The sequence below is a fragment of the Acipenser ruthenus genome, chromosome 11, assembly GCF_902713425.1.
Source record: "Acipenser ruthenus chromosome 11, fAciRut3.2 maternal haplotype, whole genome shotgun sequence".
NCBI lineage: Eukaryota > Metazoa > Chordata > Actinopteri > Acipenseriformes > Acipenseridae > Acipenser > Acipenser ruthenus.
In genome coordinates this window covers 5045859-5073820 of record NC_081199.1, presented here as the reverse complement: position 1 = coordinate 5073820, position 27962 = coordinate 5045859, and the positions used below count along the sequence as shown (strand labels likewise).

The window sequence follows — 27962 nt, the reverse complement described above, 5'->3', positions numbered from 1 at the left end:
TACATCATTATGAAAAAGCAAGCGACTGTCTTAAACCACCATTGATGGGGCTTCAAATGTCCCTTACAGTGTTTCTTAGAACATGTACAAATCTTACAGTGGCAATTAAGGAGAAATTTTTCTTTTTGGGAAAAACAAAAATCCAGTTTTAGCTTTGCTTAAAATACATTTTTAAGATTGCTTTTGATTATTCTGCACAAGATTCACCCTCTAATAAACAGAATATGCCATGAGCCCCCCCGACACTCTTAGTGTGACTGTTCAAGAACTCTTAATGCTCCTCTGCAAATTTCAGAGGTCCATTCTATTTAGTTTTCTTGTCTTGTTACATAATTTACAGTAAGCTTGACACAAGCTGAAAACAAAGCATTCAGCTCCTCTTAAATACGCCTCTGTTTTGAGAGTCAAGCTGTATTTCGTAGCAAACCCAGAAAAAAATGACAATATTCACATTAATAAATTATTTACAATCTTCGGAAGCACAAAGAAATGAAGAGGGGGGAGAAGAAAAAGCAGATGCATGTTTCTACAAGAAACAATTTTTTGACAAGATCTGGGTGTGTCTATATACAAGATGCACCTTTGTTTAAAAAAAAAAAAAAAAAGTTTTCATCACTTTTTTTATTCTACATGTATGTGTTGGAAATGCTCCCTGAAAAAAAAGATCAAATCAAATGTTTTTATCTAAAAAAAAATTTAAAAGCCTTCCTACCCCCCCCCCCCCCGCCCCCCCCCCCCCCCCCCTAAGTTGTGCGGATCGGTCGAAGTTGCAGGGGGGTCCTCGGAAGGTCAAGACGTGATGAATGACCTGTTTTCAGCTTCTGATTGAGTCCTAGGAGACATGCAAGCAAAGCTACATGCTAACCCATTGTGCATTCGCAAAACAGAAAGAAAGAATAAGCTAGCTTATGTACAAATATAGATGTTACAACTCATTGTATAAAAAAAAAGGTGAGAAAGAAATGTTGCTATAATTGAAAACAAATAAAAAAAGCACTGGACTATACAAAGAATGGTAGCACTGTGGATCTGAAGCATCGCCTGGTCACGGCTGGAAGGTATTTCTGTGCCTGTAACTGAAAAAATATCGAGAATGGCAGAAGTCTGATACTGTTCTGCGCTACTCTCTAAAGCAGCAGTTGCCATAAAGGATACAAGGGTAATGCTTTAAAATAACGGCTGCAAATTTATAATGAATTCCGGCTGAATATCTTACATGCACTTCCTCGGAGTTCTGAAGTCATTCGTTTTAAATTCAGCCCTGTTAATTCATGTGGATTGAATTGCCCGTATTCATTTCATGTTCCTTTCCAAATCACGTTGATCACATGTATAAGGCATGCATTCGTACCCTTACTAGCCCCACCAGGGGATCACGGGAAGGACTCATTCATGCATTATACACACGAAAATAAGAACTGATTATTTTGCAGGAGAAACAGAAAACGAAGGCAGAAATAACCATGTCATTAATAAATGAGCAAAGACTGCAGCCGTATTTTCTTTAGCGTAGGAGCACTTTTTTTTGTTTTCTAACCCACACTGCAGATCAAGTGAGACCCCTGGTTACCCTATATAATACATTGTAGTAAATTCAGAGAGGATAGTTTAGTGACTGTTGAGTTTATCTGTAGTGATTATTGACTTAAAATAGTGAATATTGCACATATACAAAAAAACCAATAGCTATGTTTTCCACACACCTGTCGCTTTACACAAACAGCTGTATTCATTGTTATCTGTGCTTACTGCTCTACTGAAAAAAAACCCCTCCATTTTAGCCAGAGGAAGCCGAGCTGGAGATCTGTTCAGGTTTGAAAGGCCATTTTTGGCACTGAAAGTTTCATATTTGTTGAGCTGCTGGTTTTCATAGAAGCCATCGGCTCCCTACTGAGAATCCTGAGCAGATTTTCAATTCTCTGAAAATATGAATGTACATTTCTAGGATGCTGCACAACACATCTGCAGTAAAACGACACGGTGAATAAACGAGAACGCAACAGGAGGGAAAGTGGGAGACAAACGTTAAGAGAAATTGTCAAAGGGCCCCGGAAGTGAAGTAAGGTAAGATTCTATATATTTGAATGTGTTAAAAGTGCAAGTTCTCAGCCTGACCTAAGCTGCTTGCTTGTGCGTTTATTAAACCTTTGTCCTTTCAACCACCTTAGGTCTTTTTAATGAGCATGAGATTCACTGCAGGAGGACCATGCATAGTTTCACTTATAATACAGGAACTGTGCTGCAGTAACACAAAGTCACCTGTAGATGGCAGTAGATGCTTTTAACTTACACAACCTTCTCTGAACTATGGGAGCCACGTGTGATTTTAAAAAGGGGAGTGAGTGGGATGAAATAAATAAATAATGCTTCTGTGTACAAAGTGTTTTTTTCTAACGGTAAAGAACACAATTATCATTTTCAAGAGGCATGCTTATGTTTTCTATTATTTGACACACACGCACTACACAGCTCAAATGACTGGATTTATAAAGTATAAGCCTGCTAATAAGTGCCAAAAGAATAAAAAAGGCCTTTTTGAAAATCTGGAAAACCAAGCTGTGTACGAGTCATCCTTCCCCCTACAGGAAGATGAAGGATTTGGGCTCTTCCACCCCCAGCCCCTCATCAATGCTACAGGCAACAGAAATACCAGCCAGCTCCTTCGCAATCAATCAAACAAACAAAATACAAAACAAAACAAAAAAACTACCCACAGTGACGTCTTCAGATTCTGTGCAAACTCAAGGCCAAACAACCAAAACGAAAACCTAATCATTCAGTCAACCTCACCACTACTGTTTCACATTATTCTCATTGTACAATAAACGCTCTGAAAAGAAAAAGTAGCAGCACTCCTAGATGGATGATATAGTACAGGTGCCGTGTCCCTGCGTGACTGAGACTGCAGGCTTCCTGGGGACTGGGAGAAGGTGGGGAGGGACACTAGTGTTGTTCTGCTGATAGACTGGGGTGGAAAGTGGCATGTGGAAGAGCACCTGAAATCGTAAACAACAACGACGCCAGAGAGAGTCCTGGACTCCCCTGCGTGTGCACCCGCCTGTCTACAAGCCCGAGGAGAAGTGCCGTACGTCGGGGGGGTAATCTCCATTTTATTAGAGTGGATTCCTGTTTCTTTTTGGCACAGTGCAACCCCCCTCTCTAGTTCAGGGTCCCCCTGCAGTTCTCCGCTCCGCACAGACACGGGATCTTGACGTCTTCGATGGGGAACTTGTAATCGTACGTGATCTCCTCGTTCACGCTGATCTGCTGCCGGGAGTAAATGACAATCTTCTTCTGGGACTCCACTGTGATGACCTTGGCGTAGCAGTTGGGCTGCAAGAAAAAAACAAACAAAAAAAAAAAAACACAACAGCATTAGGTGGTGTTGCTGTCATCACCACCATCACACGGACTGCAGCCCCACATTTTACACTGCATACCCACTAGATGGGGCTGCAGCACCTCAAGCCTCTCTCGGGAACAATTCTTGAGCTGCTGCTGATTGCACAAGACAAGATCGGGAAAGGTCAACCAAACGGAGGGAAGCAAAGCCCGGATTGTCAGTGACTCTCTGCCTCTGCCAGCTTGTGGTTTCTCAGCTCCAACCTGGCAAACCCCACCCAGAACAGACGCTGAATACAAACTGCATTGGGCTCACAAGGCTATCGGGTTGCATGGGGCCATGCCTCCCAGCTGTCGAGCAAGGCAGAGGGGAGAGTCCCGGGAACGGTCTCCAGCCCCCACTGGGTTAATGTTCACAGGGATCAATGCCCGGCCCCCCTCGGGGGCGTGGTACTCACGTTGCAGCTGTGGTTGATGAACCTGGCGAAGTTGCCACACTTGGTAGCATCGATGATGGTGTCGTGATCCACTCTGAACATGTAGCTGCTCCCGATGCCCTCGTCCTCGTAGCGCTTCTCTCGCATGTCTGCGATCACCTGCGGGAGACAGAGCCCATGACATCACAGCGCCGGGGAAATCCCTCGCAGGAGGGTGTGTGTAAACCAGCGGCCCTCAGCGCTGTGCCCGAGAGTCCAGGGTGTCGTGTCCTGCAATGCTGGCGCAGTGTTACAGCAACTGGAGCCGTTACAACCTACCGCTCTGTGCTCACCATCTCTGCTTTTGCTCCGTTTGTTAAATCTGTATTTTAAATGACATTTTATTTTACATTTAAGGAATAACAAGTTGGTTCGATGTTGAGAGAAACATAACAGCCTCAACTGTTTTGTTTTGTTTTCAATGCAATTTTAATGCTAAAAAGTAGATTGTACAAGATGATTAAGGATGATTTCCTGCTTGTAGTTTGAATCACAATAAAAACTAAATTATATATATATATATATATATATATATATATATATATATAGCAGTTGGGCTATATATATTATACATAGCTAGATATAGATAGATATATATATAATAATTATTGAAGAAAAACTAAAATCTGCCTTATACCAGCTATTCAAATCAAAATAATTATGAAAATATTATCCACTTGCCTCCCATAAGGGGTCAGTAGATGCATCACGGCTGGTGTTGCCTGCACCAAACCCTGTCACCTACCTGTCTGATGTTCTGGCCCACATACTCAATCACCATCTCATCCGCTGCTATGGGCTCCATGGCAAACAGACCCCAGTCGTGGATGTGGCTTTTGCAGAATCTGATCTTCTTCTTACGGAACTGTCAGGAAATAAAAACAAACACATAATCATTACCCTGTTTTTATTAGAACAAGACTTTAATTAAATCGGCACAAAACTAAAAAAAAAAAACCCTAGACCAGTGGTAGTCAACTCTGTCCTTTGAGATCCATTCCAGTCCTGGTCTTTATTGCAAGCAGGTCCTAATTAACTCTAATAATAATAACAACAACAGTAGTAGGGTCTGGCGCACCTTGAGCTGGTTGAACTTGAGCAGGTCGCTGTCACAGCTGCCAGTGAAGGAGGACAGGAGGCGCCGCTGCTCTGATCGCCTCTCCGAGCCGGACCGGGTCGAGGCGTGAGGCTGCGCTGGGATACTCATCCCCTGCGGAAACAAACAACCCAAGTGTAAAGTGAGCCGCAGCACTGCCCGTGTAAACTACAGCATTCATTACGCTTTCCAGCGCAGGCAAGGGACCAGGGCTGGAGGTTCAAATTCCAGTTCCTTTTTAAAATCAAATTCCCAATTCCAATTACTTCGAAGGCAATTGGAATGGATATTTTAGGAGGCATAATAATTGATGTGATTATTCAGCTGCTTTTATTTGAAGCCAATGCAACTGACTAACAGTGACTTCAATTGAAGTAATGCGTTGCCACGGTGAGAAGATCATTTTAATAGTTCAGTGATGTGTTGGGATTGATTCAAAGGGAATGGGAAATGGAAACAGCAGCGACCAGTAAGCCTTACTCTCCTAATCATAGGGCAATCAAATCAAATCCCTGACATCTGCTATTGCTCAAAAAACAAAACCGTTCACAACTTGACAGCGAAACACAACCGATTTCAGCTGAATGATTCCGAAGGGCACTTGCAATGCCCCCTTTTTTTTAAATAAGGCACTACACATTACTCGTGTCCCACCCCCCGGTAACACCTGTTCTTATTCAAGGTGAGCGCGCCCCTTACTTGCGTATCCTCAGGAGTCTCCTCTGTGACGGGGCGGCTGCTGATGAGGTATTTGATTTTATCCTTCTTGTCGATTTTGTAGTAGCCCTCGCTGCGGGCGCACCCCGTCATGTGGTCCCGCATCCCGTCATCCCGCTTCTTCTTCTTCACACTGGGAATTCTGGTAGTTGCACGGGAGTCAAGGAAAAACACGGACACTGCACACATTCAATCATAAACGATAACCCCAGACAATCAAAACAAGTTTACAAGCATTCACTGACACCTCAAAAAAACTAAACAGTTCACCAGCAGCTAAACAAAACTAATTATTATTACTATTATAGGATTCTAACATCCAGCTACTGCATAACATACTTTTGCGGTAAAAAAAAAAAAAAAAACTAAACAACAAGTGTTAATGCAAAATGATTGTTTTACTGTTCTGCTATGTCTACCAGGGAAACTGTAATCAGTCTGTTTAGTGTGCTCTCTATCGTCGGTCACGCTGAAAGGATATGAGGATGGTGGACCCAGAGGGTGTCGTTGAGCCAGTCCATGCCGTTGTCCTGCTGCAGCATCTTGTCGTAGGTGATGTGCAGGTGCCGCACGTCCTCTTCATCGATGCCGTCGTTCCAGATGTCGTACAGGATGGTCATCTCCTCGAAGTCGGAGCGCAGCCGGAAGGAGGGCCTGGGGGGGGAGAAGTCCGGGCTGCGCAGAGCCAGCAGCAGCAGCTCCTCCTGTTTCCTCCGGTGCCGCCGGGTCAGCTGCTTGCGGGGCTTCTGCACCAGCTCCTCCTCTTCCAGCTCCTCCAGCTCCTCCTCCGCCAGCCTGTTCTCCAGCTCCTGAAACGGGACCTTATCCAGAACATCCGCCTTCCCCAGCTCTTCCCTGAAGTCCAGGGTGATCGTCGACGGATCCCCGACAAACGAGTCCTTAACCTTCAGCTCACCTCCTGCGTATTCTGCCTTTGTGGTATCCAGAGACAGAAACGGCGGGGAAGAAACCTTTTTCGTTTTTGGCCGCCCTGGTTTTCTCTTGGGAGGGGTTGCTACAGGAGGGGTTGCCTCGTTTGGCACACTGATTGAGGTGGGCGTTAGCTCCGAAGCAGGAGGGCCAGATTGGGGCAGCCCAAAGTCCTTGGGGAAGCCGGATGGCAAGGGGGTGGCGATTGGGACCAGGGGGACCGTGCAGTTGAGGTTGATCAGTGGAGACACAGTGGATGGCTCCTTGAACAATGTTCTGTCCTCCAAGCTGTCGAAGGAAGCTTTCCTGTGAATGGGGAGGCCAGAGGCTGCAGCGGCTGCTACAGTGGCAGGGTCGGGGAAAGTTGGGGTGAAGGTGAAATCCCTCCCTGGAGTTCGGGGGATCCCACTGCTAGCGCCCGGGGACTGCGAGGGGTAGGAGAAGGGACTGCCGGGGATGTGGGGAGAGATCAGAGTCAGGCTGTTCCCAGTCAGTGGCGCGTCGCTGCCAGGTGTGGCTGGGATCGTCTCCGTGCTCTGGGATTTTCCCAGACCCATGGCGGCTCTGCCCACAAACTCCCGGCCCGGCGTCCTCGGAAGGTCCTCATCGACCGACAGCTTGCCGATGGCCGCAAGCTCGGGAGAAAGGAAGGGGATCTCTTTGCCCGGGGTGGGAGGGAGGGCAGGAGCGAAGGAGGAAGGCAGAGTCTTGGGTACAGGCAGCTCGGGGTCGGAATGCGTGCAGATCTCTCGGCCGGGGGTCCTGGGGAGCCCATCCTCCTCCTCAACGGAGGGGGAGGAGAACTTGCTCTTGAGCCGCACGTCCAGGTCGCTGTCGCCTAGGGACCCCGTGGGAGTCGGGGGTCTCAGATTCCCAAGGTCCTCAGGGGGCTCGGCCTTCAAAGCCTCCAAAACTGCAGGCTCCATCTCGATGTCGGGGTCAGACTCCTCTGCAAAACAAAAGCAAATAGTGAAGAAATATATTAAAATGATCATTTCTTTAAAAACTTCCATGATGTTTAACTAAAAAACATATGTTTTGAACGGTAGTTGTAAATTCAACGACTGATATCAGTTAAGATATGAAACCCACTGCTGTAGACATAACCTTTCCATCAAAAAGCTTCACTATTACTGCAGTCAACTGTATACGTTTGCTTAAGCATATAAATTAACTACTAATGTATGCCAGACTTGGTATAGCAAAAGCCCTCTTTCCAGTAGAACTGCTTGCGTACCCAGTAGTCCTTTGGGAGATGGAGGCCTCCGATCGGGCTCCGGTTCACTGGCTGCTGTTTCGTCCGCTATGGATTCTTCTACCCGTTGCCTTGTCTTTAACTCGTCTTCCTCCACTCTGTCTTTTCCCCGGGTTTCTCCCTTCGATTCCTCCCTGATGGGGTGTGCTGCCGGCTCCTCTGGCCTGGCCTCTCCACCCATGTCCTCCACATTGATGTCCTCCTCTGCGGGGGGCTCTGCAGCGGTGGGAGTGGCCGGCTTGAGGTCAGCGTGCTCCTCCACCTCCGCTTCATCCTCTGACTCTAAAATGAGGGGCGCTTTCTCCTCTTCTTCTTCTTCCTCCTCCTCCTCTTCCTCTTCTTCATAGTCCTCCTCCTCTTCTTCCTCCTCTGAGCTGCTTGCATACTCAGAGGAATCTTCGCTTTCCGATGATGACTCGAGTCCAGCTTTAGAGGAGAAGATGCTTTCTACTTCTGTGGTGATAAATAAATATATATATATATATATATATATAAATGTCCTCAACACTAATGAAATGAAATAGAAATATGAACCTAATCATTTGTATAATGGTCTTCTACTCAATAAGTCATTGACTGTTTCGCTGAATTACTCTATGGATTCTGTAGTGTGGTTTGTTACTGGATTTTAATCAAGATCTTCCTTACAAATATATTAGGCTATATTTATGTATGCATCCAAGTTTGTACTTAATCATAACCTGTAACTACATTTGTGCAGGACTTGAATCTTGTAGTAGAAAGAAATGAAGGCTCAACCGGACCGTGTGGTAGCTGGCCTTGACCAGAAATAATCTCACCTTCATCCGCAGAGTCAGGTTCGGTTTCTCTGACTTCAACGTCATCATCTTCATCCTCCTCGTCTTCATCGTCATCTTCATCACTCTCCTCCTCCTCCTGTAAAGAATCTATACATTCAGATTCTATTGCCTGGTTTCTATCACATCTCCACACGCACAACCAGGCACAACTAGATGATGATGTTAGCACTGACAGCAGAACAGCTCGGAGGAACAGAGGGACAAAGTGAAGTCGTCTTCACCCCTCGTAGGGTTTTGCTTTCCTAACTCCTGTTATAAGAAAGACTAACGTTATGCGAGCACTAGCCTCTCACGAAGAGCGACGTGAAAGCCAATCCTCACCTTGTCCGATGATAACTTCTCAGAAGCCTCGTTGTCATCTTGCTCTTCCTTTTCCGAAGACGATTCCTCCTCTTTCCCAGAAGTCTCCTCTTCCTCCTCCCCTTCGCTGTCCAGCTCCAGCGGTCTCGCGTGCCGCCGCCTGACTGCCACCACGTCCACGTCCTTTTTGGACACGTCCGAGGCCAGGTCAGCCACGTCCCTGTCCCGCTCCGACTCTGGGGGACACAATGGAAAGAGGACAATGAGTCTCCACGGCAGCCAGATCTTTCTGAATATGGGGCATTGAACAAGCCATGCCGAATTCACACATCACAAACTGCATCTTCAATATCATTTGAAAAGACTAGGTCACTGTAATACTGCTTTACTTGTACACCGCAAACACATACAATCCCAGCATCACTTCCAAAACTGTAACAGCAGTACAGCAAGGATGGATTTTTAAAAAAGAATTTAATACAGCTCAGAGCGGAATCGGGGACAGCCAACAGCCCCCCCTTCCTCCCCCCCCCCCCCCCCCCCGCGAGGTTTAGTGTGCAGACAGACTCGTCTCAATTGAGATGCTGCGGCTGGACCCTGACCTTCATCTTCCAGCTCATCGTCTGCCGGAGTGGAGGGGCGGACTCGCTTGGGATCTCCAGTGGAGGCAGGGTCTGGAGGCTCTTTTCTCTTCACCTGTGTGCGAAACAGAAACACATACCAAGACCAGCTATGAACCAAGATGACCTTGCATCTGTAACTTGAACAGAAAGGGGTCCTAACATCAACATCCGAATTGGACTGGATACATTTAATATAGGGTTTACAGAACAGCTTAGGAATAGATTTAGTTTTAGTTCTCTATCTCGATCTATCGCTCCAGCAAAAGCCTCCAAAGGCAAACATTCTGTAGGCAAGGCAATTCAAAATGTAACTTCTGTGGTAGAGTTACACAATCCTGTATTGCACAGCCAGATCCAGCCCTTTGAGTTTGTGTGAAGTCACATGAGCATGAGAACCCAAGGCAGGGGGATGCAGCAGCAGATTACTCAATCAGATCACTTCCTTGGTACAATTTACAAACAGCCTTATTTAGGGAAGCGTCTTGCCTGTCTATTGATGCTGTTCGTAGCATGACAGTGTGTTTGTACTGTACCTTGAAGGATGGCAGGCGGATGGCCCCGCGCAGGCCGATGCCCAGCCCGATGCCCTCGTACCCGAGCCCCTCCACCTTGTTCCAGTTCTCCAGCAGGCTGGATGTGACTGGCTCCCTGGGCTTCATCTTCTCCTTGTCCTCCTCCTTCACCTCGCCCGACTTCACCGGGGTCAGAGAGGCCTGGGGGCGAGGGAGCAACACACATCAAACACGCGGCACACATGTGCAAAGACACTGCACCCGGCTTACGCATTCCTGTGCACTTCTGCTGTGCTGCAGTCTTCCACACACCTAGGCTTTGAGTAAAAGTGAACTGAGCTGTTCTGACCAACTCCGTATAGAACACAGTCTCATCCCTGTATTCAGTGACTGGAAACGGATACAAGACCGTCTTCTTACAAACTGCTATCCCACTGCTTTAAACTGCTCCATGTTTTTAAATATAAACTTTAAAAGCAGCAGCAGCACAGTTTTCCTGTACATGAGACTGCACAGATAATGCACTATTAATGAGGTTCCCTTGTATAATTAAGATGCAAATAATGATATGAAAAAATAGCTAGCTGTAGATAATAATGGATGAAATTCGACACTACAAATAAAATGAACACCTACATTAAGCTCCGTGTCCATAAGGCAGAATAGGGTTACTAACAGAGAGCCATGTCAAAAGTCACTGTATTTAAAATCGACAAAAAACACTAAATAGCCAACCAGTACTATACATGCAAAACATTCTGTGGTGACTAAGCAACCAAATCAAAATTCTACCCATGGAATACATTCATTGAACATTCTGAAAAAACCTAAGAAAATAAATGGAAACAGAAAGTGTTCACAAATGTGGGAGGTTCTACAAACAATCAATCCTGGATTAATTTCAGCTATAAATATGATTTTCCTTACTTAACAGAAAACCCCAAGAATTCTATACCATCTCTGGACTAAGTGTTGCACAGAATTCAACAGTGCGTGTCCCAGGGCGCTCTGTGATGAGGCAACGTGTTTTGCTCAGTTTCACCTGGTCTTCATTATTCTATTCGAACTGCATGGTTTAAGCCCTGGTAAATCAAAAGAGCATTGCCGTGACGATACAACACACACAACCAAGCTAGAGATGAAAATCTGGAACACTGAGGATTTCAAAATTCTTACAACAGAACCAATGTGTTCCTTACAGTGGATCACCGAGGAAAGAGGGGAACAAAATGATTTCCTGATCTCAGAACGGTTTGAAATGTTGGGATCCCGAGATCAGAGTCTCTTCATTTTTTGATTGCGCCTCGTCTGCCACAGACTGTCAGGTCTCTGCTGGTTACAACTAAACAAGCATAACATTTCACTCCAGCTTCCTCCCTGTAAACAACAGCTAAACCTGCTTGCCTGGCACATTACTGCACTGCAGAGACATACGCTGGAGCTTGCTTTGCTATCCTCTGCAAGGCACATCTATCCACACAGCTGGGACTTGAGTTAGCTTGAAAGCGAAAACCCAGGCATTTACTGGGGAGAGCATTAATATTAAAACCTCAGTCAAAATACATAATCAATAAAATAAAAAGTGAATAGCAAATAGAAATAAAATATTAAATACATAAATAAATAGCTTCCAAATACAAGCGCTCAAAGGAAGTGAATGCCTCGTTCTGAATACTACCCGGTTTACTGTTAGAAAGAGTTCTGTTATCGGTTTACAGCGAACAAATTCACAGTATTCCAAATACAACTGTGAATTGTGTGTGTGCAAAAAAAAACTCTTGCATGTGTACAGAAATCATTGTCAACTTCTCAAAAGAAGGTAACCTACCTGTAGCTCTTCTGGTAGGACAATGCACTTTGAGTGGGGAATAAACTAGTTTGATTCCCTTCTTGAGTTTCAATTTTACATGGGCTTGCTTTGTAGACATCACAGTAATGGCACAGCGCTCAAGCTACCCTCCATAGCACTCCATTGGGGATTGCTTTCTAATGAGTCTATAGCAAAAATAAATAATAATGCAGCTACTGTCTGGAAAGCAAGCCCAGGTGAAACTGAGCAAACAAACAAACTCAATGAGATAACAGATTGAAGACTCTGCTCTGACAAACTGTGCAACATGTCATGGAAGTGGAATTGAAGCCACTGCCCTGTGGGCAGCTGCAGGCTCTACAAACCCACCTTGGCCGAACGCTCTTTCTTCTCCCACCACTCGTCAAAGGCCCTGAACGCCACCACTTCCACCATCTTCCGGTTCAGGTCCCTCTTCATGATGGCCTTTAGCTCCTTGACGATGACCAGCAGCACCCCGTCCACCGTAGCCTTGTGGGGGTCCTCCTTCTTGGGCTCGTACCCGGGTGGGGGCACCGAGGGGTTGAATTTAGGCAGGGGGGGCCAGGGCTGCCCGTGGGCCATGTTGGTCGCCCCCGCTGCTGCAGCTGCTCCCATGGAGAAGGGCCGGTAGGGGGGGAGGTTGGTGAACTGCATCCCCCCTCCGCCCATGAAGGGAGGGTACGGGTACGCCCGCTGGCCCTGCATCATGCGGCTCAGCATCTGGGTCTGCATCTGAAAGGACATCGACATGCCGCCCCACGGGTGCCCCAAGCAATTCGCCAAGTCCATCTGCATCATGGGCACCATACTGGGAGCGAAGGGGTGCAGGGGGTGAAGCATGGGGTGGAGGGGTGCCCCCGGGGGCGCGGGCAGGGGAGGCGGGGGCACGGTGACGGCAGGGTGGGTCGGAGGGGGAGGCAGGGGGGGAGGAGGCAGCGGGAATCCCCCCTGAGGGGGGAGAGGGGGGAATCCTGGGTGAGGAATGGCGATGGAAACTGAAGAGTTGACCACAATGGATTTGTCTCCACTCGAGTTGGGTGTGCCGGGCATCTCGTCTTCCGATATCTCCATGTCTTCTCCGGAAGAGTTGTGATCCTGTTGAAAAGGAGAGAGAGAGAGAGAAAAAAAATCCCACCCGAGTTAGTTAGGATAATAACTTCTAAAATCAAGACACATTGTTTTTGACATCATTGTCTTCTCACACCACTATGTACTGGCAGATATTCTAACCAGACGGGGGCCCTTTTGAAACTCCTGGGGCCAATCTGTTTCCAAGGGATCTGAAACCGCAGTTTTATAAAGGTCATGACAAGCCATGGAGAGGTGAACAGAAATCTTTTTCATAAGCCGCTGAACAGAAAACCATAACAAGGCCCCATCCACAGATTACTAAAATAACATTACTGCTATGATTGTTATGAAATTATTTGGAGGACACGATCAAGCAATTTATTTGTTGTGATTAACACAAAAAATAAAAGCCTGCTACCAATTCGGAATTGCTTTCTGTGTTCGAAGCATCCTTTCTTAACGTCGGCCCCCAGCCTGCTTTGTTTTCAGCTTGGCAGCAAATTCACAGTCCATTGCTCTGACCTCCATTAATAACGTCTGGAGCCTGACTGGAGTTCCATTACACACATGTCCTCATTTTCTTAACCAGCACAGCATAAATGAAAGCAGCAGACAGAACAACATGCTATTATAATGAAGGGTTACGCTGGGCCACACATCTGCTTGAGGCCAAACCCCAAACCGAAAGGTGAGAGTGCAGTAAACAGTCTGATCAAGAGAGTCCTCTAGTGAGTCCTCATTCACCCTCCAACATTGTGATGCTGTCATTCATTCTCAGACCCCAACAAACCACTCCGAGGACTTGCCTTGATTAGAGCTCAAGAGATCACCCGTGAAAATACTTGCGGGTCCTCATACCGGCAAGCAGCACTTCCCATGAGTGCGAAGTCCAAACACGCCTGCTAGATCTGCCCTGTGTCACAATGTGGGCTCACATGATGCAGCTGTGATGCAGTGTTCACTGCACCCCTATGTAAAGTACACTCAAGACAGATCTGATATTTGGGCGCCAGGGGCTGTAGTTGTAGAGATGCCCTTTTGTTGTTGTCTGGCATTCTGGTCTACATACTTTAAGAGTCTTTACATTCAGGTTTTTAACATGCCTACAATGTCAATGTCAATGTAGGAGGGTTTTTTAATAAAACGGACTGTGCATTTCATTAACCAATTCAATTTTTTATTTTGCATTTAAGAGGTCCAGGCTATACAGCAGCATCAACAGCCGCAGCACTAAACAAACCTGCTAAACAGGATGTATAGTCCATTTCTTTTGTAGGATGCTTGTGTAATAGAAACACTAAATTATAGGCTACAGTCCATTTTTCTTTCCAAAAACATGCAGTTCCTTTTAGAAAATTCAACTCCTAACACAGACCAGGAGCCATTTCCTGTTTTTTGGGTAATAAAGCCTTCACTGGCTATAAATACTAGAGTTTTCCTCTGCATACACGGCCAATTCCACTTTCACTTCTTCCTGTCAGTCAGGTGGGTCACTCTACCTACTGGAACTGCATTATAATAATAAAAAGGTCACTCGTTTTTCACCATTCAAATAATCAATCAATCAGTCACAGACTACAAATGCACCTCTTTTACATGGAGCCAGTGAGGCCATTCAATCACTTTGATCATCACACATCAAAGACATGCAGATTAGACATTATACAGCATATTACTGCTATCATTTCTCACTTTAAGTCGGTTTCATTTGTTTATTTTGAAGCTAAGGTCACTTGTCTAAGGAAGCAAAAGTCTGTTTTGTGACTTTCTGAAGCAAGATTGAACAATGAAAACCACACTTTACTACCAGGCAGTGCAGGTGTATCTACCTACCAGGCACAGTGTGAATTACAGACAGATGCACCGTATTAGCCGTTGTTAAGCTTGCGTTCGTCTGTTACTGGGCTATACAGAAGTAAAAAAAAAAAGGTTGATTGCTTAACCTTGAAAAAGGAGGATTAGTCCAACACAAACATGCTCCTGTTTGCAATACAAGATCACTACGCACTGTCCAGAAATGTAACACTGCCTTGTGCAGAAACGTTTCCAAAGCTTGCCTCGTTCCCCCAGTCAATGAAGAGTGTGAAAGATCCATGTTATTATTAAGTGCTCCGAGTAACGATGAACAAGAGAAGCTGGGCAAGCTTCCAAACGACTGCACTGGAGAAGAAAGGCTCTTCCAAACCCCAAGAGCCAGTACGGGTCACGGCAGAATCTCTTTTTTTTTTTTTATATAGACATGATATATATAATTTTATTTTTCAAGGTCTTTCTCAGTCATATTGACTTTTGAACATGTGCTTTGTTGAGATTGAACTCTACTTACACTCCTCTAGCCCTGCAACAGCTGCTTCAGGCTACAATGCCCGTTACATTGTCTGGTTTAGAGAGACCTGTGTATGTGTGTATATATATATATATATATATATATATATATATATATATATATATATATATATATATATATATATACACAGTGCATACTGCTATAGCAGACTGCCCTATATGGTATAATAATCTTCAAAAGGCATTCGTCTGCACAATACTCTGCCCAAGCAAGGTCTGTATCTGGTTGCATGTATCCTGACCTGAAGCACTAGTAATCTGGTATAAGCAGTTCAATAGCATTGAAGACTCTGCTCTGATCCCTGCAGGGATACTTGAGATCTGAAGACAGTGGGTCTGCAGGCAGCTCCCTCTCAACACTCAGCTAATAAGCATGATCAAAAAAACACGACGCTCTTGGTATGGTTTCTACTTGCCATTATAAAACATAGAAAACAATACCGTTATGCTGAAATTAAAAAATAATCCCAATAACACAACTGCAATGATATTTCCAGTCACATGCCTAAGATCATTATTCATCTTGGGGAATTGCTACCAAAGTAATTTCACTGGCAAGATGAAGCGGTTCTCTAAATGCAATTCAATAACTGGTAGAATTCCCCAGTTTATTATTACTGATCCAGGACATGTGGAGAATAAGAATAATAGAATTGTGAACAGGTGTTTAAAAAAATAAAAAAAACAAAGAAACCTAACCGCCAACCGTACTGACAGACTAACTGAATAAAAACGCAGTCCTTAATTTTTATGCATGTAGTAATTTATTGTAACAAACCCTGGGGATGTACAGGCGACACACTGCCGTTGCAGATTCTGTCCCCCGTCATGGGAGATGAGCGCTAAAACAATGAATGCAGACGAGCCTGGCTCTTTTGCATTGTGGTTAAGGCGCTCGGTTACAGGGCGCAGGGTCTGCGGTTTGAGCCCAGCCTCTGCCCTGTTACATAAAGATGCATTGGAATTCTCCCAGGCTTCACAGTGTTTTAAACATCAGTGTGCCACATACATATGAACTGCAATATTTACCACTGCAGCTCAATTTCATAGCCATCTTATTGGAGCGACAGAGGGAAGCATCTCTTTTGTTGTTGTGAACCTCTTGACGCAGCAGCAGGGGGATTTCTCTGTCTCTCCACAGCGACTGTGAGTCAGCCTGAACACAGCGCACACTCGTGTCAGTACGAGCAGAGCCCTCCGAACAATGAGCCATTAGCATCCCAAACAGAGCTGTGCTCAATCCTCACTGCACTCAACTGCTGACAAGTCACTTTCTTTCAATTAACCCTCTCTGGTTTCCTTTGCTGTGATCACAGCCTGTGCTGAACCCTGGTGACAAGTTCTGGAGTGCTGACCAGGAAAATCAATGCCTATTATTGCTGGCACTGCTAGAATGTTGACAGCCTTATATATTCCTATTGCTATTAGGAGGTTTGTCTTCTGCAGCAGTTTCTAAATTGCATGCATAGATTAAAGATTTTGTGGAAGGATAATGAGTCTGAAGAAATAATGCATTACAAACTAGCTTTGTGACATTACTGTCATTTCCTTTCCATCCAGTCTCTAGCCAAAGCCACTGACAATGCCCATACCTCTACTTCTTAGTCTCTTGCATAAATCACTTACCGCTACTGTTAATTTGGATAAATATCGCTAGCTCGTTGTAACAAGCAGAATTGTAATTGGCAGGAAATCTGTCACACAGTGTCTCTGGGCATTGAGCCATGCTTATCTTTGTACAGTGGTAAGGGAAGCAAAAATAATGAAGTGCAAAATCTCTTTCTATGCAGATGTGTTGGGCAAATGGAGTGAAAGCAATGCTAGGAGTATGGAAACAGCTCTCGAAAATGGAGGCTGGTTTTTATTTTGAAACTGTCTGAGGCTTTTCATAACCGCTGCTTTCTAATCGTGAACGACCTGAGAATTGAAAGTGAAACTGGAGGAAAGCTTTCCCCTCAGTAATCTGCTCTTCCTCTGCCAGTTCCTCTCACTCACTCGCTGGCTGTGTTCACTCCGCTTACAAAAGACAGGCCTCAGACTTCTGGTTTTATCCACAATCTGTTTTTACGAGTGCGCTTTCTACACCACTGTGTTTTGCCAAACAGGCAAATTGAATTACTTCCCCTGTTTACAAAGAAACTAAATTGAGACGGCACTGCCAAAAAATAACAGGAGTGAAAGGATTTTTAACAGAGCGATTAACACTCATCTTGGATGACCAGAAGGACCCCTATTTTAATGCAGTTTTCATTTCTTTAATAGCTTAATTACATTTTGCAATTTAAAATTTGACTTGAACTACTTTTATTGAATCAGCCAATTTTTCACTGTCTGCTAGCCAGCTTTCTGGGTCTGTCTCTAAAGAGCACTGTACAGCGGTCCAAGTCTCTTCTGCCTACAAAAAGACAGCTTACATAGAAAAGGTACAGGGTGATGTGTCTAGACAGTTTATATTCTCCAACAGTGCATTTCACAGCAGTGAGGGGCTAAATACTGAACACCAGCAGCCACCGGTCTCCAGAACAGGCTGCTGGTAGAGAGCGCACAGAGAATGGTTGTGGAGCCCCAGAGTGGGGCTGGGTGAACAGGGGGGGGGGTTAAGTGTCACAGCAGGTGAATGCAGAAGGGTGGGCTCACAACACTGCAGGTTTGGTATGGGGTGACTAGCAATGGAATGTCGTTTTTATTTAAGTGGTTTATTCCTTTAATCAGTGATTCTATTAACATTTTTCATTGCAATTTTGGAAAACAACTATCTCCCCGTATCAAATACTTTTACAAACTGTACGTGAGTCCCAACAACAGAGCACTAAACTAACAAGAACTACAGCTGCCAAGCCACACACCCGGAACTAAAGATCTGTGATCCAGTCCCCAGCAGGGTGACCCAAATATTACTTTCTATATCGCAGAGCATTTCATTCTGAAATCGACAAACTGCATTTTAAACTCTTTGAATGCGATAACTGATCCCTTCCCTACTGCCTCCCTGCCCTACTGTACAAAGTGTAGTATTTAACGTCTTTCAACCTAATTGTAAAACCGACGGACCTGTTTGAACGGCATGGGAGTATTCACAGGGGGCTGGTATCTGATTGGGAGACCACAGTGGTTTTGACTCTGCACCTGGAACACAGTGATCAGTATACTTGTTTAAATCAGAGACGGTTTTAGTGCGCCGGCTGCATTTCCTGCACAGGGATGTGTAGAGGCCCCCTGCCTGTTTCGCCTCGCTCATTACTTTTACTGCAGTCAGGCAGCAACAGCAGCAGCACAAGGCTATGGATTGCAAACAAAGGACTTACAGCCTGTCTTTGGTTAGATTTAAACCGACCAGCCAACCCAAATCCTTCACTGCATGTCTTTAAAAAAAGTCAATTTACCCCACCTTTTCTCTGACCCCACGCTTTGATTTTTTAAACATCGTTCTGGATCCTGAATTTGTACTCATGTACGTGGACTCACGAAAACAACCATCCTGCCTCGTTCCACAAAGATCTGACCTTTCCTAAGGCCTGACTGGAGAAAGCAGGGTGATACGATCTGTCTCCTGGGATGAACTTAAAATGCGTGCATGCAAAATAAAAAAACACACTACCTTTCATTATTTACATTATATTACACGTTCAGCACCGTCTTACCTCCTCCATCTTCTCAGAAGCGGGCGTCTGGTCTCCAGATACAGGCTCCTTCAGCTCTGAGGTGCCCGGCTGGTCGATGGGGGTGGCGCTGGCCTCCGACACGGCTCTGGAGTTGTGAAGGAGGGCGGCTGTGCCGGGGATGGGCTCCTCCTCATCCGAATCGGGCAGGGGGGTGGGGCTGATGTCTTCAAGGCCCGCGCTGGAGGGGCGCGAGACGGGGGAGGTGCCCTGGTAGCTGGGCTGGGAGTTGCTGTAAGGGGGGATGGGGGAAAGCTGAGAGGAAGAGGAGGAGACGGGGCTGCCCTCCATGCGGATCTCGTTGTCCGAATCGCGCTCGCTGAGGAAGGGCAGCTTGGTCCTCTGCTCTTTCAGGAGCATCTCGATGCGCGAGTCCAGGCTGTTGTGCTGTATCTGCGACTCCAGAGTGGGGGTGCCGGGGGTCTCGCACCTCTCGGGGGTCCGATTTACAGAGGTCGAGCTGGGCTGCTCGCCCACCAATGGGGTGTCGGGAAGGGGAGGCGTATTCGGCTTCTCCTTGACAGGAACAAAGTCAACGCTGCTGCTGCCACTGCCAAGAGCAAAGGGCTCTGCAGGAGGGGGTGCAGGCCTCCTGTACTCTCCTATGCTACTGGAAGTCTGTGGGAATAGCTGATCCACAGCTTGGGGGTACACAGGAGGAAGCGGGGGTGCCTGATAAGGAGAAAAGGCTGATTTGTAGTTACTTGTGTGACTAGCGGCCGGGGGGTGGGAGTAAGCTGCTGTGGGCTCCGCTGGTGGCGGATGGGGCTTGAAGTTGCTGGTGAAAGAAGATGATGATGAAGATGATGAAGAAGCATTCTGCTCTGAACTCCGGTAGGCTCCCATTGTGTTGTGGACGTAGTGGCGCTCGGGCCGGCGGTTGTAGGCGTCCTGGAATTTGGTTTCGTGTCTCCTGGGCTTGTCGGACCCGTAGTGGTACGAAGGGGTCTGCCTGCTGGAGTAGCCGGAGTCCTGGGAGAAGGGCGTCCCGCTGAGGCGGGGGGTGTGAGGCGTCCCCTGGGACTGCGGCGTGAACTGGCTGTAGGAGTTTGGCGTGTCCTGCCGACTGGAGTAGGCCGTGTCCACGGAGAAGGGGGTGCTGCTGCTGGTGGGGGTGGCTGCGCTCCCCACCGACGCCGCGCTGCTCTCCGTGGGCCGCTGCAGGGCAGGCTTCCCGGGGTCGCTAGCCTAGAGGAAGCAATGGAAAGCATGAGAGGGTACTGCACACAATCCAGAACAAGAAAATGGAACCCTTCTTCGAACCACATGGACAGAAGAGAACCCATCGGAAGACACAGAGCTTGTTTGTTTCCACGCAGTGTTACCTATGGAGTAGTGCAGCAGTTGCTATGCAGTTACATTTCATAAAGAGGATCATTTTACACCCCATTGAGTAGCATGTAGCATTTTGAGCCACTGCAGGTTTTCTTGTGAGCCTTAAACTCTGCTAATTCAGCTTGCACTGAAAATGACTGCCCTATAATGCATTTGTAAAGCGCTTAACCTTTTTTCTCTATGAATGCCTGACAGCATCTCATGAGGCTGGTAACCAGTACTGACAAAGCCCAGGGACGGACACACACAGTGGCTCCACTTCGTTTAAAGCAAAGACTGTGCCATTCATCATGCACTAGCTTTATTCTACTGGGCTTTTCACTTGAGTTTATGCAATCAAATGTTAGGATTGAGCAATCATATTGAAAACAGGACAGATCTCAGCACCACAGTGCTACAGAGAGTACATTTCTATTGCACTGTAAACTATTATTTTTTATTGAAAAGCATCAAGACATTTAGTCGGTATGTGAGTACCACTGCTACGCTGGGGAAAGAGCAAAAAACATAAAGAAATAAATGAGTAAATGGCAACAGACTCACTCTCTAAACTCTCCGTCTTGTGGTCTCTAAAGGCTCACTATCTTGCTAATCCATGCACTCATGGCTGATCCCTTCAGCAGAGATCTTACCTGTGGGGGGTCACTCACGCCTGGGGGAGAGTCCTCTTGGACAGGCTCGTTCCCCACAGGGAGAGTGCGGGGGGTGTAGAGTCCGCTGACCAGCAGCTCGAAGTACCGCATGCGATTTTCACCTTGACAGACACAGAGAGAGCAGTCAACGCACTTCCACCAACTCCTAAACTGCACAAGGCGGCTCAGCTCCACACCGAGAGCTGCCGGCACCGCGGTTCAAACTATCATTGTACACTAGAGGTTCTCTTAAATGCAACCAGGTGAGCACCCCTGAGACACAAAGAGAAATGCTACTTCAACAACTTTAAAATGCAAAGTCCACTAGACTCGCGTATGCAAGATCAGTCACAATCATGGATTAAGCTTATTGCAAGTTGCAAATGGTTAAACCCAAGATCCACTACCACACACAGCACCCAAGACTCACTACCACACAAAGCACCCACGACCCACTATCACACACAGCACCCAAATAAGAAGAGATCAACAGGAACAACTCCTTGTATTAATGTTTTCATTGAGAAGAGGCTATGGGCTTTCAATAATTGTGCAAACAGCAATTAAATTATAATGCACAACATACTGGGGAAAAAATCATTTCAGTTATGAAAAACACCACGGTGAAATACATACTGCTATACCACTGTATTCCACCAGACAGCTCTAGTCGCTAGGAAAAGAGCCACTGTCTCTTTAAGTGGGCAGCAGTCGATTGCTATTATCCTAATAGTACAGCTGTAAAGTTTAAATTGGTATGAAGCGAGAGTTGCAAGCAGGAAAACACTCCTTATATAACACAAACTAACACGCTGTGTTACAAACGCGTCAATATGTTGACAATTGCTTTTATGTATTTTTGATTTTCCAACAGTAAGTGCCCCGCTGATGAGCTCCACATTTGGCAGTCGAAATGATTTACTGTGAAACAAACTCCAGATTCTCAGAAATATAAAGTTTCCACTGAAACAGATATGCTATTTGAATTTGCTGTTGTTTCTTTAATTTTGCGGTCTGTCTTCACATGTAAATATGTACGATGTGTAGTCACTGGAGCGTGGAGCACTATCAGAATGCAGCTATTTTGTCAACCACGGCACAACTCTACTCCTGTCTCCTAGCAACAGACAACATACTTGACTACACGTGACTGAGAGAGACAAGAAAAATGAGACGTCCGCGGAAAACCTGAACAAACTGACAGTTCTGACCAGGTGGGCCACCTGCGAGCTGGTCTCGTTTAAACCGAAGGGCTTCGGGAGTAATAAAAACAACGGAGAGAGCGTCTTACCTTTCGTATCCAGCTCCACGTGGATGATGTTGCCCATGACTGAAGTCTTGTGGAGATTCTGCACGGCATCTTTCGCTCCTTTAACTGAGACAAAGATCACTTTCGCGATCCCCAGGTGCTTCTTATTTCTTGGATTGTACAAAATTTCGACTTGCTCGATTTCTCCGAATCTCTTGCACATGTCCGACAGAAAACCTTCTCTGATGTTATCGTTTAACTTCGCAAAAGTAACCTCCTTCGGGGGTACTGGTCCAACGTAACAGTCATCGATCTAAAATAAAATAAAAATAAAAAATACCTACATCACTATATGTGTATATATATATATATAAATAATTGTTACGCGACAAAAATAAACGTGCAGTAAAATGCATGGAGATTACAGTAAAAGTTACAGCACTATCATTCATTCAAATGTATTAAGAAATGTTTTAAATATACTGATACAAAATTATCTTCCCCGTCGTTATTAAAATGAAGCTTAATATGCACGACGCTCCGGTCTGTCATCTCAATCAGGCAAGTTCACAGTAAGGGGGTGTGACAGCTTACCTTAAATTTAGGGACTGGGAGGTCCGTTTCCTTGTATTTGGTCCAAATCCGACCAATCCGGGGATCCCGCACAGAATCAACTGGTGGCATTCCTGGATTCTGTAAAAAAACACAAAACAGTTAAATCGATCCAGACAGAAACGTAACAGTATCTCTGACACAAGTATTTTATGTAACCGGGATATATATATATATATATATATATATATATATATATATATATATATATATATATATATATATATAAAATTAACGATTAAAACCTAATATCCCAAATTTGAACATGTGTATTTGTTTGCCTGGGCAGCCGACTCGGTGCATTTGTAAGTGAATGAAGACAGTAGCACAGTGACACTTTGATGCACCGTGTCAGGTGCTGCTCTAGCTGGTTCTATGCACGTTGGCTACACAGTGACCGCTACAAACAATCGGATGATTGATGTTTTAGTTCGGGGGTTATTCTGCAAAAGTGTTTTACTCACGGGCATGCTAAACTGCACCCCATCGTAGCGGTAGAGCTTATGCGGTCCCTTTTTCAACGCTGGGTCAATAACCAACTTGTAACTTCTCCAATGGTGGCTTCGCTTCTCCCCAGAGCCGCCGACCGGGTTGCTGTGCTCCATTCCGTTCAACAAACCTGCGGGAGAACACATCGAAAAAACATTACAAGCTTACCGCTGTATCCTTCACGGCTTACAAAGCAGAAACGCGAGCGAGTCGAGAATGAGGACTGGAAAAAAAAGCTGGTCCCCATTACCGAAATAAAGATATGAGAGAGGGGGGAAAAAGGATCCAGCTCACTTGAACTCAGCTTTTTTCCGTGCTCTTCGTTTACTCTGGACCTTTCGCCAGGCCTGGACATTATGTTGCTTATCGGATCGGCTTTCTTTGTACCAAAACGGCGAGATCGTTTACATTCCCCTGACTACATTACATGGTTTTAAAGACTCCTGCCTCCTTTTTTGCGAGCCAACACATATTGTGTGCCCCTGCTCGCTGATATGTCTCCCACAATACACCACTATCAGCCTTTCTGTCAGCTAACCTTTTATTCGGAATGCACATTCGCCATAGCAAACCTCTCCAAAAACACAACCGCTCCTGCGCCGCCACTAACAAATCCGGAAGAAAAAAATATCCGACAAAGGAACTTTAAAACGCGCGCGCGAAAATGTTATTTCGGCTTGTCTATCCATTTAAGAACAACAACATATATTGGACTTTACAAAGCTGTGAATCTACCGGGTGCGTTTACCGTACAAGCGGTGCCTCAAAACAAGATGGACAGGAGGCTCAAGTTTTGGAGACAGTAACAGAGGGTTAAATTGCACTCCGCTCTAACATTTGGTTGCATTTCAGTTTTTTTTTTCCCCATTCCAATATGCCCACAGATTACAGGTTACAATTCACATTTTAAAAGACTAAACGTGAGTACAGAACAGTGCGCTTTCGTTTACTTATTAAAAGACACAGTCTGTAATAGCCAATCAGAATGCAGCTTCCATTTTGCGTTAAGTGGCGTAACTTAGTAAAACGTTTGATTTTATGTATGTGTTTTCTTTTCTTTTTTTTTAATATATATAAACGTGTGATCCATTGTGATCAATGTCTGGGATTTTGTTGTGCTGGAGCAATTGGTTGGTTGAAGGCAGTTGGTTTCACCGGCCAATCAGATTGAAGCTACCATTTTGACTGGTGCTATGAGAAGCAGAACTGAAAGATCCTTCAGCAGACAGGCAGGAGAGGCCAAGCGCACAGGCAGCCATTTTTCTGCAATGGAATTAAATAGCCAATATGGGTTTCCTTTGTTCCAAAAGGGATCTTTTTTCCTCTTGATTTCGGCATCTCTTTATGGACTATATCAGTGTGGTATAATGTTTGCCAACATTTTAAGGATTTGTGAAGAAGGAAGATAAAAAGTTTGGATTTTCTCCCCATGATTTTTGGAATCCATCTTTGTATATAACTAGGTCATGGCACACCCTTATCTTAGTAGCAATTTGAAGTCAAATCTAGTTGAATAAACTGCTTCTTTTAGAATTTTGTCGTAAATATATCTTGTTAAAGTGAAATAAAGTATTACAAATATGATTTTTAAAATGCAAATTTGAAGTGCACACCAAAATGGCCAAATATAACAGCAATTTGTATGTAAGTTTTTTGTTTTTTTAAAATATGTTTACATATATTTAAGGTGAACTATATTTAAAGGGAAAAAAACCCACTAGGCCTAATTATTTGAGTAAGATGACATTTTAAAGTTTATTTATATCTATCCTTTCTTTACCTCTTGTTTTTTCAGTTCCTTCATTTGCATGCACTTTGTCTCTTCATTCACGTTAATCAAACAGAATGGTTTCAACAAACAGAAAGGGTACACGCCAACATTTTAAATGCTGAGTAATAGGCATTGCTAGTTTGTTGCACCCTGCCAAAATGTAGCTATTCAGACAGACAATAGTAAGCCCCCTTGCAAAATATATTCATGGGGGAAAAAACACACATCACTGTGTCAAATAATGTAATTTATAAAGATAGCAGATGGTACACAGTGTGATTAATTGTAGCAACTGGTTTAACAGTAACGAACTAATACCTTCAAAGCACTTTTTATATATGTCCATCAAAAAGGACGAAGGCTAAAACACATCTAGATGATTATGCCTTTGAACTGAACACAAATCAAAAAGTCGCCAGCTATTTGTATGCTTTAAAATGAATACTATCAGCTATGAAGGTAAGTGGATCTCTTTGACCTTGCACAAGGGCACGTTTTTATTTTCTAGTCGCCAAATAACTATTCTTCATATATATATATATATATATATATATATATATATATATATAAACACATTTTTGTAGGTTAAAGCTTGAAACAGAGGGAGGGAGGTGAAAATGGCATCTGCATAAATATTTTAGCATTGTCAAGAGTTACAATACATAGAAAAAATACATATTTACCTTAACATTTTGCTGAAATCTTTATAAATCAGGCCTACAGGAAGAAAGAGAGAGACATTTTCATTACCACCTTGGTATCCAAAAAAAAAAAAAAAAACATGCCAGTGCATTTTTGTGAGGTGGTGTAAAGGGTGGGGGGGCAGCTCTCCCATAAAACCAGCAACAACATTTTTTTTTAACCCATCGCCCCTAATTTCTTTATCAATTTAAAATAATCCAACAAATTGGTAACTGTACACACTGATCGGCAATGTCTGCCCAGCGTGGTTACAGTATCGAAACGCGAACATGTTTTCCCCTAAAGACTATGGCGATAAATCAACATTCATTTTCGCTCTTCTTTTCCACTGCGGACTGCTTGCTAATTCTCAAGTTTTAGGTGTATGTGGACATCTCCCTCGTTGAAATCAGGACCCAGTTCATTATTTGGGCTAACAAAAATAATCATATGCTGAAATGCATTTTATGTAGACACATATTTCACAAAAAAAAAGTCACACAGCAGCTTTTTAGTAGGCCAGCTTATGATTATGCCAAAAAAAAAAAAAACAACTACGTTTTATGATTATCTATACAGGATTTTAAACACGTTATATTTGTTTTTAAGAAGAAAAAAACAACACTTAAGGAAAGTAATGTTTTAGCCAAATTCCTGTCTCTAAATATATATATTTCTATTCAGTAAATTATAAAAAAAAAACTATGATATTAAATGTGTAATTCATAAAATGACTACTTCAAATAATTAGCATAAGAACTACAATACTAATGATTGAAAAACAGTGTTTAGTGCGAGTACATACAGGCTATTTTTTCCCCTTAAAATGGCAATTAGAAACAATGTTGCAAGCCAGTCCGTTGTGGAAAAAAAGAGAAAATCGATGGAAAACAATTTAATAGCATGAAGGCGTCTCAGGGAGAACCTTTCATCTGTATTTCACCGTTAATATTCCGTGTTAGTTTTCTTCCTAAGTCTGCTTTAATGGCTTCTTTTCTGAGCAGATTGAAGTTCAAAATGGCTTCTTCACACAAAGCAAACCATTTAAAGTGAAGCTGCTGCTGCGCCATTGCAGAAGACACGCACTTAAAAATGCTTGTTTGCATCCTCAAATGTGCAGTGCAGTTACATTCTAGGATTGTCTTTGACACACTTGTAAAAGTGCATTCATTTGATGGCGTACATTGCATTTTACTGAAATTCAGGGTGATGTTGAAATCTTTAACCACAGTATGGCGAGCCATTTCGTGGCGCAGAGCTCTCTGGTGCCTCGGTTGCTGCTGCCTGAGTCTGTCACGAACTGTAATCTGAGAACCTGGCCGCCCTCCAACGGCTTCCAGTGTTCGACCTATTTGCAACCCACGCCGTCTTCCTTATAAGGTAGGGAAGCGTTATTAAAGAGACAGCGAGCGTTATTGCAAGTCGCCCGCCGCACTAGTCGTCAATAAAGAAAATATTTTGAAATTATTTAAATTCATAAACCGACCCGGCTTTTTAAAAAAATTTTTTAGAGGTTTTGGTACTTCCCCGAGTGGTGTTACTCATTCTCCTAAAATGCCCCGTCGTTACCTCCTAAAATGCATGAGCACTCCAGTTCCAGAATTAGGCCGTATTACCAGGTTACTGAGCTTGGCATTTGAATCCCCCTCCCCTCCCCTTCTTAAATAATAATAAAAAAAAAATGATATGTGGCAATCGACTACACTTGTTTTTATTTCAGGGTTGTATATCAAATATTGTTTTGTGACTAGAAAACGGGGCCCTATTGTCAGAATTTGTAAAGAACCTGTTTCATTACCTGTATCCATAACCTGTAATCATATTGTAAGCCTGTGGTGGTCTGTGATACTGTTTGCTGGCAGCGGGCCACCCTCTCTCCTCTCACTGAACAGTGAGGGTTAAACTGCTTGCTGTATGTTGTGTGCGTCTCTGACAGTTACAGCAGGTCAGTTTGTGGATTGTGATGTGCACATACAGATCATTTTTTTTACGGTTTGTGGTTACTGCTTTCGTTTTCTGTATATTCTGAATGATTACATTTTGTAGGCGTACAACCAACTGCAATAGGCTACCATCAAATGCAGATTCCAATGCCAACAAACATTGATTTTATTTTTTTCTGGTGCTGCAGAAGTAGGCCAACATGAAGCGTGTCCCTGGGCTACAGAAGCAAGTTCATTTCAAACGAACGTTCTTTGGCACGCATTCAACACA

At 44.4% G+C, this 27962-nt stretch overlaps 1 protein-coding gene across 4 annotated transcripts; it reads right to left on the bottom strand.

The window, feature by feature from the left end:
* Positions 1–736: 736 nt before the first annotated feature.
* LOC117973335 (histone-lysine N-methyltransferase SETD1B-like) lies at positions 737–27059 on the bottom strand. Of its 4 annotated transcripts, XM_059033019.1 has the most exons (18): positions 23591–23861; positions 23272–23426; positions 22790–22888; positions 22238–22508; positions 20947–21068; positions 18962–20167; positions 12252–12998; positions 10094–10273; positions 9540–9633; positions 8959–9173; positions 8617–8713; positions 7799–8269; positions 6100–7510; positions 5614–5773; positions 4897–5028; positions 4564–4683; positions 3801–3938; positions 737–3333 (listed from the first exon to the last, which is right to left on the bottom strand). In XM_059033019.1, exons 1-18 carry the CDS (start codon positions 23649–23651, stop codon positions 3160–3162), a joined length of 5853 nt encoding a protein of 1950 aa, XP_058889002.1. In that variant the 5' UTR covers positions 23652–23861; the 3' UTR covers positions 737–3159. The 4 variants fall into 4 exon arrangements, with proteins under 4 accessions (XP_058889002.1, XP_058888999.1, XP_058889000.1 ...); XM_059033016.1 differs by lacking the exons at positions 737–3333; positions 3801–3938; positions 4564–4683; ... (1 more) ...; positions 5614–5773; positions 23591–23861 and adding exons at positions 25751–25784; positions 26692–27059 and having other exon boundaries at positions 5990–7510; XM_059033017.1 differs by lacking the exons at positions 737–3333; positions 3801–3938; positions 4564–4683; ... (1 more) ...; positions 5614–5773; positions 23591–23861 and adding exons at positions 25751–25784; positions 26932–27058 and having other exon boundaries at positions 5990–7510.
* Positions 27060–27962: the final 903 nt, after the last annotated feature.